Source organism: Apaloderma vittatum, unplaced genomic scaffold (genome assembly GCF_000703405.1).
Source record: "Apaloderma vittatum isolate BGI_N311 unplaced genomic scaffold, ASM70340v1 scaffold735, whole genome shotgun sequence".
Taxonomy (NCBI): Eukaryota; Metazoa; Chordata; class Aves; order Trogoniformes; family Trogonidae; genus Apaloderma; species Apaloderma vittatum.
The window spans coordinates 62,234-79,770 of NW_009715271.1; the positions used below are offsets into that span (position 1 = coordinate 62,234).

Here is a 17,537-nt window from a genome sequence, read left to right on the forward strand (position 1 = left end):
AACCTACAAGTGCAACAGAAGTACTAAATGGTATTAAAGGTACAAGTTGCCTTTTACCTTCAAAATACTTGTTATTTTATTCTGTAAACTCAGAAGGAAGCAGCTATTGCAGAAACATTCCTTTAAGTTTTCATTATAGTTCACTTATTCAATGCCATGAGACTGCAGTAGAATTATCACCCTAAACTATCCTAACATTTAATTTCAGTGAAGAAGTTGTCCCTAAAGACTTCTATAAAGCCAAGGCCCCCACTAAATGCTGTAGTCACTAAAGGCTGTTCATGTCCTACTTGCACCAGCCAGCCCACACCATGGCTGCCCGTGACACCCTCTGCCCTGCTGATCTAAAACCTGGCAAAAGTTTTGCTACAGGAAGGATAGGAGGCTCAGTAGTTCTTTCTCCCAGAAGTACACTTCTGCTCCAATACCATGGCCCTGTCGGATGGGGGCCACATGAATGGCAACACCCCAGTCAGCCCCCATGTCGGTGCAGGAGCAGAAGGTGACACCCCACTGCCACGAACAGCGGAGCAGACCCAGGCTCAGGAAGCTACTGCATCTCCCAGCCTCTCACACCACAGCAGGGAGTTTATTACCCACCAGAATTTTAGACCAAGTGTTTAATGTTCAAACTCTGCTTGCTCTTATGTTTCAGTGGACTTTAATCTTGCATCAGATCAGAGTGCAAAGAAACGCCTTGAGATCTGTGCTGGAGGAGTAACAGTGAAAAGTCAGGCCTGCATAAATACCCTGGTATAAATTCAGTTTCATTATGGAAATACTATCTGCAGATCAAAACATTTCCTTCCTTAAACTAGCTCAATTGCTTCTTAACTGTTTAAGCTTGGTCAGTAAGACAAATTGATCTGAAAAGCCCAGGAGCTGTCATAAAAAGAACTCAGATAGGGCTGTGTGCACAAGGCAGGATGGCTCAGGGAGGTGCTAAAGCTAACAGTGTGTATTTATGGCAGCTGCAATGCCTTAACATTTCATTTTACACTTCAACACCACATGGCATAGTCATGTCTCGCCAGGGAATGGCTGGTTTTTCTGACCATGGCTTTTGCAAAAGACAGACTCAAGTCCTCCTAAACAGCCTCAGCTATGGGAAGCAGGTATTCCTGCAGATTCTTCTCTCCAGTGACTGTGGTGCAAGAGTGAAACTCTAGATGTAGACTCAGGTGCTCAGCCTATGGGATGAGGAACGGTCTGAGGGCTCCAGAACTGCACATCTGTCCATTACAGAAATGTCTCTTGGATGATGCCTCTCCGTTTTGTTCCACTTACGAAGCAGAGCACATCTCACCTCCACGTTAGTAAGACAAGTACACACACACCAGGAGTTTTTCCAAGTAGATTCAGATAAAGATCCTCGACTATCACCCAGCAAAAGAGGAGGCTGTAAATTCCTCTGTGTTATGCCTGGGGTGGGCACTGCCCAGGGAGAACAGGAGTCTCTGCTTCTCCTTTCTCCTTTGATCTCAATCCAACAGCTTCAAGTTCTTGACGTTACTTCTTCCTCCTTTTCTGGAGCAAGCTGGATGGACGTGTGCTCTGCACACTGGATGGAGAAGCGCTGCCTGTGAAGACCATGTAATCTTCCCATAAGGCCGCAGTCCTTGCAGGCAACACACTTCACCCCTGCCATGGCTCTGCAGGGCAGAAGGAGAAGGTGGCAAGGAGTTTCTCCTCCACAAAGCCTGACCTTCCTGGCCCCAGCCAGATGCCAGCAGCAGAAGTACGGCAAAGCTCCCTGGGCAGGCTGGATCTGCAGAGGGGTGTGAGCAGTGAGGCTAATGTGCATGTTGCATCCCCAGAGTGATGCAGGCAGCAGGCTCTCCAGCAATCATGCCACACGACTGAGGCCACGCAGGGCTGGTACTTGGGAAGGGCTTGTCCTCTTGACAAGCTGCAGCTGCCCAGGAATTGGAGATCAAGGAAAACAGGTGAGGCTTTGCCTTTCCCTTAAGAACCTGGTGCTTGTGCCCCATGGCCCCGCTATCCCCATTCCCTCAACCTGGTGAGGACTTCTGTAAGAGTGGTGGAGTGCAGCTGAGATCCTGCTCTGGTGCCCCTGCCCCTTTCAAAGGTGCTCTCTTGGTGCTTGGATGTGTTGTGCCTAAGACCCAGGGCACAGAAATTAATCTTCTGCTATTTCTCACCACAGGACCTGGCTGAGCCAGGAGGTGGTGCAGGATCTGACCCAGCTCTGTGGCGATACAAGTGCTCTCCCTGGGCACTTCTTCATGGGGCATGGTCACATTTGCTTGTCCGTCAGCTTGTCAGTAGGAGGTGAGAGCTCAGACTGGAAGGCACAGAGAAATCTGCCAGAGATAATCAGTCACAGAAGCAGCCACAGACGGGAGGGAGAGGCTTCAGCTCCATCACAGGACCTTCCTAACAACTGATTACTCTCCCTAGGCAAGGAGGCTGTAAAATAAAAAGTGATCTCTCCAGCACCAGGGCCCCCACTCCTCTGCTGATGTTTTAGTCCTTCCTGCTCAAATGGTTTTGAAAACCCAGAATATTTATTATCTGCATAGCTAACATCTCTATTCCCTTTCCTTTTCCTTTCATCTTCGTTTACTCTCTCATCTTCAATCAGGAAAAATCATGAGTCAGCTTTAATACCAGTGTCTTTATAGCACCTGCAGGAAGCAGATTACGTGGTACATACCTACTTAAAACCAGCAGACAGCCTGGCTAGGCAGAAAGAGGGACTCTGCATACATGTCCAGATAATTTCTTCTCTAACCACAGATTTTTAATTAGCTTAATTCTCTCCTTGTGCACTGCTATAAATGTTTACGAACGTTTATGAGTACTGAACTGTGGCTATATTCTGGACATCTTCATCCTGTGACCCTCCGGGACAGGTGTTAAAGTGAATCTTTTTGTTTTCTTCCAGAGAAAATAACTCTTCCAAGACTACTTGTTAAAGTTTGATCTGGCCGTTTGCAAAGACACGCACTGCTGTACTGAAAGATGGCAGCTCTTACAGGGTTCTTCAGCTTCTGGAGCAGATGTATTTCATCACAAGCACAGGTCATGCCTGGTTTCTCACTCTTTCGGGAAATAAAGATCTCTTCTGCCAAGTCAGTGAAACCTCTTCCCTGCAGGGTCATCACTAATTTATCCCAGGAGCTACATGACTCCTTCAAAGTAGTCACTTCTCTGCAACTATCTTTTGGCCTTCACTTTCATTCAAAAATCACAGCGGAGGAGTTCAGCGTCACACATACCAGAAAAAAAAAAATCACAGCAATCAAGAACTTTCCCACATAAATTCACCAAATAGGAAAGACTGGTAAGTGGCCCGATGGGCCAGAAACTTCAAGCAACTCGCCTCCCTCATGCACACATTCAAAATAATGCAAAATCCAGCACTCCTTGGAAAGTTTCTGGCTCTGGCATCCTCATTCCTGCACATTAGCATGGGGTTTCTCTCTCTGAAATGTATGAGTAAGGAGTGAAAGCAGAACTGGCTACGCAAGCATAAAATATTTGAAAACACCAACAAGAACAACATTGCCAACTTCGCCCACCTACACTGGGGACCAACCCATTAACTCCAAACTCCAGCTAAACAACACAGCATCCATTGTTCAAAAAACACAGAAGATTATATCCTCCTGGAATAAGTAAAGGGCAGTAAGCAGCTTCTGTAATGATTAAAATAAAGCAACATCTGAAATGTAAACAGAGATGTGCTCCAAACAACACTGCAAGGACCCTTAAAGCATTTCCTCTCTTTAAAGTTTTCCTCTTCCACATTATTCCTGAGTTTTATCCCTCAGATATGAATGGGGAGCAAAGCTGCTTCTGTGCACTACCCTCCCCACTGACAAACGTATAAATGATTCACAGCTGCGTTCAGGAGCCAGATCAATTAATCGTTGCGGCTCTCCAGTATTTATATTTGGCATCATTCAAGCAAGCCAGCTCTGAATCGATTACTCGTTGCTTCCAACAGCAGCAGATCCCCTACTTCATTTATACAATTATCTTTGTTGAGAACAGCGCGGGTCATCCAGGATGAAGGACCTTTGCTCCAAAGAAGAGTTGTATTTCATCACAGACATAACCCAAAACTTCCCTGGACTCTAGCAAAGAGGCAACTACACACGGTTGGCTGAGCAAAGCGCGTAAGCGTGCCTGGAGCACTGTGTGGGAACAGGGCCTCAGCTCACAGCCAGTGAGGTATCCAGGAGACCGTTTCGCCCTGAACATAGTCAGCAGCAGGAAAGAAGCAGACTCAAGGCTTATTTAAAACCCTCAGAGGTTTTATAACCTGACTGGCAAAATACAATTTGCTCCAGCTGGAGTGTGCACAGGATGTGGCAAGCAGAGAGAGGTACGTGACAGAGAAGGGCTAAGAGAGGAGCATCATCGAATACATCATCTTTCCTACAGCAACCCTTTCCCGATTACACTTTTCAGCCATTTGTAAGCCACAGTTGAGGGATAAGCCATTCTCCTAACTCAGAGGCAGGGCTGAGTCCCACGCTCTGGAGCTGCAAGAGGACGCCAAGAAACACTTGGATCCAGCCAGCCTGGCTCTGTGCAGAGAGGAAAGGTGCCATGCCCACCAGCCTGTGGTCCCCACACTGTACCTGTGCTTCTGACAGCATGACATCCTTGATCACTGGCTGCCCTCGGGGCTCGTTGTTTTCCAGCTTCACGTACGTAACCTGGTACCCACGGATCTGCCCGTGCTGCTTGTTGGAGATGGGCAGCTTCCAGCTCACCCGGATGGCAGTCGAATTCACAGACTCGACCTCCACCTTTCGCGGAGGGGCACTGGGCACTGTAACACACACAGGATGGACAGTTAGCAGGTACCACACAACAGCTGTCAGCTACTTCTCACCCCTTTGCTACTCTCCCTCCACCTCACTGCAAGGACACCCTGCTGGCACAAGTTCCCTGGACCTGCCCGAGAGGTCATACTGCAGTTTTCCAGTGTGACCATATCCTCGACCATTTCCCAGCATCCAAGCACTTTTGCTAGTCTCAGTAGGAAAGAGCATGACAATGACATGCAGGAGCACCCCTAATAAAAGCAAGTGCTGGATCAGACTCAAGGTCCATCCATCCCTCTCTTGTGTCCAGCAACAGGAGAGCAAGGAACAACACAAGAATATACCAGAATATAAAGAATATGGCACCGAGCTGCAGCTCAGTGTGCCCTGCGGCAGAGGCAGGGGTTCTGAAGCCTTCTCTGCATCCTGCCTGTCACAACACCTCCTCTCAGATGCCTCTGCGTACATCTGAACACAGTGCAACAGCCCCAGGTAGCGTGACTAGGCACCACGACTGCCTCGTGGGGAGCCCTGGTACCTGCCACCAGCCAGAGTGCACACGCGCTCTTCCCCTGTGACAGCAAGAGGTTAATGAGGGGGAAAAGCACCATCCTAAAACAATAACCCAGAGCTCAGAGACAGCAGTCATTGAACTCAGCCAGATAAAGGGGCCTGTGGGGATTGTGACAGCTCTGGGGACTGTATTTCATGCACGGCTAGCTGAATGCTTTTTGATAATAAAATGAAAAATTACACTGCCCAGAAAATATCAATTTTCTTGCAAGGTGAGTCCCGTTTAAAAATGTATTTATACCCTATTTACCATTTGGAAAAATTACCTCCTTATTACTTTTTGCTCTTGCATTGACTGTGACAAAAATGTCAATGCTAAAAAATTAGCCTCTCAGTTGCTCCTGGAAAGCTCCTTCCGGCTGAAGCAGCTGCGAGCAGATGTGTGCGCTCCCTGCGGAGGATGCTGCTGCTACACCGGTGCCCAGTACCCAAGCGAAGGACCTGGGCTCCATTCTAGCACCTCTACTGCAGGACCCCTCCCACCCTCCACTGCCTGGGAAAATCTACTGGTTCAGAACCCTGTATGCCCCAATTCTCAAACCAGCAAGAAATAATCAGTATTAGATAATTAGGGATGGATAGCTGACAAGCAGACATAATGAGTAGGGCTATTTCAACCAACTAGATGGGAAGAAACAGCTACCCAGCAGGTAAGCACAGTTTTTAAACTGTATGTCAATTTATTATTTTTCCCAGATGTCCTTCTTAATTGTAGATAATTAAATAAAATAGAGGAAGGAGGAATGGAGCATTTTAGCACCGTGAGGCCAGCTGAAGGTATGGGAATGGAGGGGGCTGTGCTTAAATAGTTACCACCTTCTGGCTGGAGCAGCCTACGCTGTAATCCACAATTCACTTAGTGCAGTGACCTTGCACAAGCCACAGGGCTCTCCTGCCCTAGCAAAACTCTCCTGCCCACATACACAGTTGGGAGTCCAAGTGAAAAACAAGATCCTCCCTGAGAGCCTGACAGAAGCTGTGTGTCAAGCTCTGCTGGCAAGACAGGGCAGGAGGCCTTGGCAGGGCATGATACAGGGATGTTGGGACACAAAAAGGCATGAATGTGCGCAGACCACAGCGTTTCGAGGAAGACTATCCTACCCCATCACGGGAAGTATGTGCTGCACCCGAGACCCAAACAGGGCAAGTTCAATTTGTTTCCAGATCACAGTTTAGCTTTTCTCATTCCTTCATCGCGGGTATTTAATGAGCATCAGCATGTTGGAAGGATACAAAATCACTCCTGACAGCTGAGCTGGAATGTCCAACCATGGCGCCCGAAAACTAACTGAGAGAGCTTGCTGCGACGTTTCTGGGGTAGCAGCTTCCCCTGGGCTACGACTCTGCTGAATGAGAACTGAAGCAAACAATACAGGCAGCAGGACATACACAGATGTGTTTGCCAGCCCAGGAATGCAGTCAGTGAACATTCCCAGACGCCACTTCCAGAGCCACGAGATATAGGGGACAGTGGCAGCCCATTTAGGGAAACTGTAACATGTCTGGTTTCAATTTGCTACGCTGACTAGGCAATGCAGAGATCATCCTTCCTTTGCCCGGATGCTGTAGCTCTTTCTTCTCCCATTAAATCTGCGGCTTCTGGGGTCAGCATGAAGCCATGGAAGCTCATACTGTCACCCTGAGCTCTGGCACTTTCAAAGGAAATGGCTTAAGTCATGATGACATAACTGACAGCCTTGCTAATACAAAGCAATTTCTCTTTAAAGCTGTCGTATCCAGTAAAGTGTTCTGTACATGTGATATTCTGACTCTTGAGTGGAAGAGCAGATTTATATAAGCTGTGGCTCGCCTGGAAGCTGGGGCAGGAAGCAGCTTTCCTGCAGTATCTACAAGTTTCAAATGGATTTCTTTTCTCCTCTTTCGTTTGCCAGATTTCAGGTCAACAAGTAAACTTCAAGTCCTGATCTCACTGTGTGAGAAAAGCCTTTGTCTGGGAGAACTCATGTTACCTTCAGTAAAATGGAAATCAACACACCAAACACGACAAAGTCAAAATGGCACAGCAGCGTAATGCTTCCTCACGCATGCAGGAAGCACTGCTAATACACACAAAACTTTTGTGGGGCCACGCCAGGACTTTGGACCCACAGCCTGGAGGTAACCATCGTATGAGAACAAGGGCCAGCAGAGCAATTCCCCTACTCCACGCCAAGGAAACTGTAGAGACTCACTCCCCAGAGCAGCCGACCAAAGCACTGCTTCTGACAGCCTCCTGTCCTGCTTGAAAAACACTCCCAGGCCAATATCCTCGCCCACTCCCTTTCCCCGCTTTTCCAAAAACTCAGCCAGGAGAGTCCTGGTTACCCCATGGCAGTAGCTGAAGGAGCCATTCAGTAACACCTACCATCCTCGTCAGTGCGCACGTGCACGGGGATGCTCTCCGGTCCTGGCCCCACATCGGTGTGAGCCCTTACCCACACCTTGTACTCGGTCCATTTCTCCAGGTCCTTGATCTCCCAGCTGGAGTGCTCCCGTCCAATGCCATCCACCACATGCTTGGTGTTGTCATCTCCTTCCACTGCCTGGTACGCAATGGAGTACTGGGTGATGACACCATTGCGGCTCTGGGCAGGCGGTGGCACCCAACTTACCCGGATGGTAGTGGAGCTGGTGCTTACACATTCGACTTCTTGGGGTGGGGCGGAGGGGGCTAGGGATAAATAAATGAAGCGGGGAGATGAAGGGAAATGAGTGGAAGGACAAACCAAAACGCACAAGGAACTTTTACCCAGCCAACCGAGCCCTGAACACACACATGGAAGTTGAGCCAGTAGCCTCTTGGACAACCTGGCCTACTTTCCTCGCAGATCATCAAACATGGTGGTAGGGTCAACTGGCGTTTGAAAGCCTTATGAACAGCATGGAGACAAAAGTGCTGTTCTGCACCAGAGAATACGTCTTCCCAAAGCAGTTCTGGACGCTCCCTTAACCAAACACAACAAATGGCAGCAAGGGAGGTGGAGGGTGTGAGAGAGACTGGTAGGGAGAGGAAAGATGCTTTCAGTGAAGATCTGAAGCAGATGGAAACCAGAAGAGGTAGGAAGCTACAGAAGGCAAGAGTGGCAGAAGGGGAAGCTCACACATCAGATTGTACGAAGGCTTGCAAGAACCCACTCCTAGACAAGTGGAGGAAACAAAAGAGGGCAGGAAAAAGCAGTGGACTGAGGTTGGCTGGAGTGTGTCCAGGAGAGGTTTGAAATCACGACCATCAGCTGTGAGCAGCACCGTGACCCAGGTGGGAGCCCAGCCACCACGTGGAAACAGAAGGTAACATGGCTGTGCTGCTTTGCACATGTGCCTAGTATGCGGGACTGATTGCTTTACGCCTGCCAAACTGCCAACCCACCTTAGTAGCTTCCTGGCCTATGGAGCTGTACAGGGGAAGGTAGGCAGGTCTTGTCCCCTCCCAGGCAAGAAAACACCTGCAGTTGGCATTAACTTCTAAGCCCCAGCAACATTAACTTCCCCTAGGGGAGGAATGGGAGCCGGATAGTGGATGCTGCTCATTGAGATGAGGAGCAGTCACCTCCAGACAGCACTGCAGGGGAAGAGCAGGGAAACAAATGTGGTGGGGGGGAAGAGAGGGACGGGGAAAGGAGAGACAACCCGGACAAAGCTGAGCATCTCTAGGACATTGGCCTGGTTCGTTCCCTTGTCTAGCCTTGCATAACTGCTGTCCTCTTGTGAGACCCCACCTCGAATACTGCGTCCAGCTCTGGTGTCTCCACCATAAGAGGGACATAGATCTGTTGGAGCGTGTTCAGAGGAGGCCACAAGGATGATCCAGGGGCTGGAGCAGCTCTGCTACGAGGACACGCTGCGGGAGCTGGGATTGTTCAGTCTGGAAAAGATAAGACTTTGGGGGAACCTAACAGCTGCCTTCCCATACCTGAAGGGAACCTACAGGAAGGCTGGGGAGGGACTTTTTACAAGAGAGTCCACTGATAGGACAAGGGGAAATGGGTTTAAGTTGAAGGAGAATAGATTTAGATTGGACCTTAGGAAGAAATTCTTCAGTACGAGGGTGGCAAGACTTTGGAATAAACTGCCCAGAGACACTGTGGCTGCCCCCTCCCTGGACGTGGTCAAGACCAAGTCGGACGGAGCCTTGAATAGCCTGATCTAGTTGAGAGGCGTCCCTGCCCATGACAGGGAGGTTGGATTAGATGATCTCTAAGGCCCCTTCCAGCCTAGGCCAGTCTATGATTCTATGACAAGTCTGCCCACCCACAACCTGCGTTACTTCCAATGGCAGCAGAGACCTCAAGTAATTAAAGAACCCAACAACTGTGCCTTGACTTTGCTGGGCACAGGTTGGTAGTAGGAGAAGAACTGGGAAAATGAGACAGCAGGACCTCCCCATGCCACCGGTGATGTCTGCTTGCTGGGAACAAGCCCACTTGCTTGCAGAGGCAGCCACAGGCTGCATACAACCTAGTGCCCACTTTGTGCTCAGTGAGCTGGGCCCATCCCTCATGCCTGGGCTGGGGCACCTGGAGAGAGTAAAGATGGACGGAGAACAGGGAGTGACAGGGCTGGAAGAGATGATGCTTGAGCAGAGTCAGGCTGCTGCTACGGTAGCTACATTGCACGAAAGAGAAGTCAAAGCTACATGTGGAAAGAAACAGTTGCCTACATGAGAGAGGCAGAGCTGGATCAGTTCTGCCATCTGATATACTGGAAAGGAGCAGGGGGAGAAAATGAACTCCCACACTTTTTTGGTTAATCAGCAGAGAAGCGGCAGAGAGGAGAGCAGGAAGATACAGCACGAAAGCAACATCAAGAGGGAATTCAAGGAGAGCATAAGGAAGACAAAGTGCCTGGTGGCATCTCTCAGCGGGAACAGGTGAGACATGAGGAGCTTGGCAAGCCTTTCCTTTGCCAATGACTGCAGAGAGGCCCTTCACAGAAGAGACTTTTGCTCTGGCTTTGGGTCTCCAGAGCGCCCCTTGGGATGTAGCAGTGAGCTCTTTCTCCAAAAGCAGCTTTGGCTGGCAGTGTGGGCAGGTTAAACATTGGCTGTTGACTGGGTAAGAGTCACACACATGATGTGCAAGGCAAAAACTCAGATTAACACTTAAAAGAAGGCAAAATAAAACTTGATAACATGAGCAGGATCAACTTAAAATGCAAAAGAAGTGGAAGTGTCCCTCCTGGGGCCAGCAAAGAGCAGGCTAGGTGGCCAGCTTTCATCCCCACAACAGATGCACCCACATGCGCAATATGCAAACCTCTGCTGCCTCCAGGCTACTCACGCTGACCTCGCCCACCGGCCCACAGCAGCCCTGTGCACCCACCCAGCCCACCTACTCCTTAAGCTATAGAAAATGAGCCTCAAGGCCCACCTTCGTACTTCAAGTGAGAACAGCATTTTAATGCTGAGGCCTGGTGGGCACAGAGCTGACGTTCCTCTCCTGCATCATACTGCCTGCCTGAGGCACTGCAGTCTCCTGGAAAACTCCCCTGTGGTCCTCAGGCCCTCAAAGCAGCCTTGCTTGTACTTTTGCAGGGCACCCAGCACTAAGCAAGCAGCTTAGCAGCAAATACAGCCCAGAAGGCAGTTGTCTTCTTGGGAGGCAGGGCCTGAGCTGTTCTGCTGGAAGGGTGCAAAGGGGCACTGCATGCCTCTGGCCTTTCTGACCAAGCATCCCCACCACTCCTGAGCAGGGATGCCACAAAAAAAGTCCAGCAGCAGCAATACAGACATCCTTCTTCAGGCCATTAGTGACTCATTAGCAATAACGTGCCTCCTACCTTACTCACAACTGGTTTGTTACGACCAGGAATAGAGCCTGAATATAGGACCTACTGGAAAGCAGGAGGAATCTGACCACCCCTGCAGTTTGTGTCCCACCTGAACATGTCAGCCTCCAAGATCTAACAGCCTTTCTTAGGGCTGCCACAAGGAAGACTGCAAGAAGGAGACCAGCTTGAAGCTGGTTGCAATAGTCTTCTCAGACTAATAAGTGCTAAGGCCACTGGGCACTGATCCAACCGATGAGGTGCTGCTAAGTGCAGACCAAAGAATTTCTGCCTGGAAGTTGGGCATGTGCACAAATCTGCTACATGAGCTACAGCAGAGCCTTCTGAAAGACCTACTTGACTTTGAGGCCCCCTCTACCCAAGAACCCACTCTGCCCTGGGACTGTTTATGTCGCCCTCACTGAATAGTCCAGTGATAACTGCCAAGGACCTTTCTCACAGAATAGAGAGCCATCAGGAATATTAAGTTGGGGCCTGTAAGCCAAGACCCTGTCATTTCGTGAATAAATCGAAGAACTCATAAGTCCGTCAATGTAAGGAGGGTTTCACTGGTCAAACTGAGGTATTCCTGTGGCTTTTGGCCAGATCTCCTCAAACCTGTGCATGTCTCCCTTCCTAAACAGAAGCCAGGACCAGTTGGCTACTGTTCCACTGGCCAGTGAAGGAACAACCTTAAAAACAGACTGGTATGAGATGCTCTGTGAACAGACAGCATGTGGAGTAGGTCACGGGAAGATGTCTGCCTGGAAGAGTTCATGAAGTAAAGGTTTCTCTTACTTGGACTGTTGTAAGACTCTGAAGGACTCATTTATGCATGCAGCTGTCTCTGATTAAGTGTGTTCAAGGATAAGAGCATCCACTGATGGAATTAATTTAAGTGGCGGGAGAGTTGCTTCAATCTTTGCCTATCAATACAAAAGCTACCTGAAATAGGTATACAAATCCCCACATTCAGAATTTGTTCTGAATGTTCAAATATTTATAACTGCATGATCTGAACCTCTCTCCATTTTCATACCTGTCTATCGTGCAGCACTAAGACACCATTAGCTCACTTAACGAGGTGGAGGAATCCCTGCGACTGATATGTTAATGAAGCTGAGTTTTCCTCAAAGAGAAGGTCATTCCAATCGTGAGCAGAGCTGCTCTTCCCTGTCTGAGCTCCCTTTCTAATGGCCATCTCAGGCTCTCAGCTGCTGGCGCTCTCCCTGCAGGGAAGGCTCGCTGCCTTTGCCAGCTGCTCACCCCACATAGCTAGTAAATCCCAGACAGGCGGAAATGTCTTTTTCCCCCTTTTTAATGCTCTTTGCATAATGGCAAGCCCAGAAATCGTTAGTGAAAACGAGCTTATCGCAGGGCCCTTTGATAGCCCTAATCTGCTTATGCGCAGCATTTTGAGCTGCCAATCAGAGCAATGCGAACTCCTGCTCTGTGATCACATGGGGCAGAGCAAGGATGAAAGTGATATTGCCTGGGTCACCTCATTATCTAGCCTATTAACTCGGATGCAGCTTGTTCTGGTTTCCCCTAGCACTGCAGTCCCAGAAGCAGCAGCCTTGCTCATGTGACCCAGACAAACAGCCACTTGCCTCCAGTTGCCTGACAGCCACAGGCAAATCTGGCCTCAAAGGACGCCTCACCTTGCAATCAAGTGTATGGACCAAGGACGGACTCCTGCGGAAGGCAGGCAGCTGGAATGGCGAGTAAAGGGGTGAAAATCCAGTGGTTTGGAGACAGTCACATTTAGCACCAAACATCCATATGCTGCCTGTCCAGACAGCTTGTCTGCATGGGAGTGAACTCACGGAGAAGCACAAACCCAGTCAAGTCAATCTCTCCAAAGCAATTTCCCAGCCTGTTTCACTCCTCCACCAGTTTTTATGAATCTACCCTTAGGGACAGACCGCCTGATCAAAGAGACATGAAGAAAGAACTTACCACTTGGGTACACCCCTCTGCCAAGGAGCCCTGATCCAAAATTCCATCTGACTTTCCCCATTACACCCTTTAGCAAACTTCATACCAGCATCCCCACAGACCCATAAGGGCAGAGGCACTGAGCTACTTCGTGCCCAGGCGACAGAAACTGGACTGTTTTGATTTGTCTTCAGTAGTGCAGAGTGTCAGACACTTACTGGATTGGGCAGTTCTGGCTTCGATCGTGGGGGTGTAGACTCCTACCCCCAGCTCTGAGCGGGCAGCCAGACGAAACTTATACAGCGTATCTGGTTTGAGACCTTCCACGGCATACGAGGAGGTTGGGTCAAACTCCACCTTTTGCTGGCAAATAAAACACAGATTATTTGGCGTAGCTCGAGAATATGTAAAAGCTGGTGCTCAGCTCCCAATGCCAAGGGAACAGGCAGCTCCATCACCCATTCTGGCCCCACAGAAAGTCACAGCCATGCTGCCAAACCTGCTGCAGTCCTGCAGGAGTCCAAGGCATGGAGCTTCCTGGGTGTAATACAAGGATTCTACGGGGACGCAGACCTACACTGCCTAGTGTCCAGGCTGCACTCACGGTCTGACAGCTTTGTGGGAATGCTAGGTCTAACTATACAGCTCAGATGAGAGGCACAGGACACATGAGTTTGTTTCCTCCTAACAGACAGTGTCTGCCTGCAAAATAGAGTAAAGCCCTTGCTCTGGAGCAGTTCGACCTCTAATGCACCTAACAGTTCTCGTAAAGAACTTGTTTGCTGCCGCTTCACCTGGAGGGCACTTATTTCTGGCAGCTCTCATGCCACTATTAGCACAGGAGACGGAAAAGACCATGACACACACCGCGATGCCGCCATGGCACAGTTCTCATTGTGCTGCCCTGAAGCCAGCACCACTTCTGATATATTTAGAATGCTGGACTTCCTTTAGGGACTTGGCATTAAATGTGGAAGGGCTCCCTCTAGGCCAACCTCAATCAGCTCCTTAAGTGCTACCAGTCCTGGAGCTGCAGACACATATTGGAAGAAACAGTCCTGTTCCTCCCCCAGCTCAAGCAGACACTTCCCAAGCTGCTGAACTGTGATGTCTGGCCCCAAGTGCTGCTGACGAGCGGCAGGATCCTTACCTGCGTGCCATCCTCCCCTTCCCAGTAGAGCAGCTCGTATTTGGTGATGCGTTCCTGAGAGGCAGGCAGCCACGTCAACAGGATGCGGGTATCAGACTCTGCTTCTGCCTGGAAGTCAGCTGGCTGGGCGGGAACTGGGGACCAAACACATGGTTAGAGCCAGGAGGCAGATGCAGGGAAAGAAGTCGTGCAGCTTTGAGGAGTCTGTGTTTCACATTGCGAGGATCCTCTTTCATTCCCTCCAGACCCTCCCTTCTTCCCTCTGCCCCCGTACTGTGCTCTTGGAACAATCCAGGCAACAACAAAGCATCTCTGGGAACCAGGCAGGTGACCATGGGAATCAAGTGCACTTCTAGCCCCTGACTGCATCCCAGCTCCCTCTTTCCGCACCTGTACTCAGACCCCAGCAGGACCTGGCACAGTTACATAGGTGCCAACATCCAAGCCGAGGACCTTGTGCCACTGTATCCCAGACAAAACCATGGGCTGGGTTACCCGTACAGAGATTGGTACCAACTCCCCAAGATGAGCTGACAGCTTAAATCTGATGGCTGTGGGGTGGGGATGCCACTCTGACATGCAACCACTGGCGCACTAAGTGCAGTTGCAGTGCCTGGTGCAGATCAGAAACACTGCTGAGCTGCACACCACTGCGGTGGATGTGGAGCCACGGCGCTCCGCTCCATACGTACCCCCTTGCTGCGTTTTGACCTGGATGATGTCCGAAGGGGGTCCGTCTCCCACCGAAGTGAAGGCCAGGACGCGGATGCTGTACGTGGTCCCTGTGATGAGGCTCCCCACGGTGGTGAGGTGGCTGTCGTCAGTGTTGTGTTTCTGCCACATGCTCAACGGCAGATGCGGGTCGGTGGTATAGTAAACGCGGTACCCTCGGATCTGTCCGTTTGGCTCCTCCGGCTGCTCCCACTGGACCAGCATAGTGCTGGCGCTCAGCATCCGTGCCTGGACTTTGAGGGGTGGGCTCGAAGGAGCTTGCTCTCCCGTCCTGGCCTCGACCAGCTCGCTGGGGGGACCTCTGCCAATGTTATTGACTGCAATGACCCGGAACTCATACTCCGAGAAGGGGCTGAGCCCACCTATGCTATAGCGGGTTGTTGCAACACCATCCACTTCCTGGAACTGACCCTCTGAGGATTTGGGTTTGTACTGGATGACGTAATATGAAATGGGGTCAGAGTTGCCTGAATCCCAGGTGAGGGTCACGCTAGTAGCTGTCGTTTCAGTCACTAATGGCTCTGTTGGAGGTTTTGGCAGTGCTGCAATTGGAAGACAGAGAGGTGTGATTTAAATAATTCAGTCAGCTGAAATCCTGCAATGTGTACAGGGATAAAAATGGAGCTGCCACCTCCCATTAACATTCTTCTTTAAAAGGCAGAAATCATTTCATACTCTAGAACATGCATTTTTATATTACCATATATTGCTTGAAGTGGTTCTTAATGGAAGGATAAACAGAGCAATCATGTTATTAGACGTGCTTGACGCACTTACCAGCAGCAGGCTAAATAAAGGTAATTCAACGGGGATGCAGGAATGTTTCTGTCATGGGGGTTCAGTTGGCAGTGGGAAGGTGCTTGCTGGGCTGGGCTGGCCCCAGAAGCCAGGGGAACAGCCGATTTACAAAGGGATACAGTAAAGCAATCAGAGCACCACAGGTAATCTGGTGCTACGCTCCTGCTTTCACAGAGACAGCACCTTAGGCCACAAGGAGTTCATGGACAGTGCTGTTAGATGGGTGGATGCAGAAATGCCTTGTAAGTATTACAGTACATGCAGGAGGGATACAGCCAGAGAAATTACCAACTTTCACATCCACTATTTCACTGGGTGGTGTGTCAAACTGCAACCAGACAATAAACTGTTACACAAGAACTCTGTGCCACTGATAGCTCTGAAGTGTTAATGAGAACACAACTACTGCAAGCAAACAGTTCCAGATTTGCCGTTTAACCAAAAGAACAGAGAAAGTGTGTGAGAGATTTGCAGAGTACACAAATACTTTAAGACAATGACTGAATTAAAGTCTACAGTAAGTTTAAACCTCCTACGAACCGCTTTAGTTAAAGTCATTAGCGACTTGTAATGCAGCTGTGCTTGATGAGGAACTAGGAAAAATGCTCAGCCCAAATTAAGACCCTCAAGTACTTCATTATTTGGCAAAGCCATCAGGTTTCCAGTTTCCGCATGGTTCAGGTGAGGAGGGCAGGCTCTTTAGTATAGCAGCATGCCTGCTCCGAGTGCTGGGGAGGATGACTTTTCCAGCACTACTGCAACACGAATACTGAAAAAATTGCTGAGGGCTGAACTGGCATGAGAGGGAAGGGCATGCAACCCACATCCAGACACCACACCACCACCGGTGGACGACTCAGGGAAGGCAATGGCATCCTGCCAAGCAGTACAGCCTGAAGCAACACATTTCCTAGAGCATCCAAGAAATTAGCAGCCTCCCTCAGGCTTTCAAGGACAGATGACACTCAACCACCCTTTCCTTTGGAGAGCCACGAGCTTGACTCTTGCCAGCTCTTGGGTGTGCAGCCTGCATGTCAGCAAGAAGCAGGTCTGGTACCTTTGATGCATTTACTGCAATCAGCTCTGTGCTATCTTGCTTCTCCTGTCTGCCCAGCAAACAGTTTGCTTTCTGGCAAGCACAGGAGAAGCGACACTGGGTGAGGGAGCTGGGACAGAGGCAGTAAGACATCCAGCGTGAAGGCACAGAAAAGACAGAGAAACAAGGAGGAAGGCAAAGAGCTAAAGGAGCTGAGCAGATTGCTCCCTGTCCTGAGGGTCTCTGCAGTCCTGGGGCAGCAGGTGGGCAACACACCAGCCAAAGAAGCGGCAATGCAGAGCAGTCCCAGGTACAAAGAGAACCATCAGATACCGGGAACCATCAGTGCAATGGTGCAGTTCCCACCTCCTCCCTCCATATCCAAACCACCTCCTGATCATGCCCCTTTCTTCTGTACTCTCTTGGGTAGGTACTATACCCAGGGCAACCCCGGCGGTCTGTAAGAAAAGAGGGGCTGGAAAAAGTACTGACTAGCAGTTGCTGGGAGTAAAGGGAAAGCTGTGCAGCTAAGGGTAGAAGCATCCTCTGACTAGCACCAGGAAACGGAGAATTTGTTGCTAATCTCCAGGTCAGAGAGGGCTAACACTCAATTCTGTAATTTGTTCGAGCAGCAACATGGTGCTAAAGGTGGCCACAGTGTAGGAAGAGGCCTGCAAGAACAGACTCAAAAGATGACAGATCTGTGGAAATCTGAGGTACAAATCAACTGTAAGAAGAGCAGGAA

At 49.8% G+C, this 17,537-nt stretch overlaps 1 protein-coding gene across 1 annotated transcript in view; it reads right to left on the reverse strand.

Annotated features, from left to right (window-relative positions):
• PTPRF (protein tyrosine phosphatase, receptor type, F) overlaps positions 1-17,537 on the reverse strand; it is a gene marked incomplete at its 5' end in the record, with an annotated part of 196,489 nt that overhangs the window by 56,025 nt on the left and 122,927 nt on the right. The window contains 5 exon segments of the mRNA XM_009869044.1: positions 4,614-4,807; positions 7,741-8,046; positions 13,295-13,439; positions 14,227-14,360; positions 14,919-15,500. Coding sequence (XP_009867346.1) covers positions 4,614-4,807; positions 7,741-8,046; positions 13,295-13,439; positions 14,227-14,360; positions 14,919-15,500 — 1,361 coding nt within the window.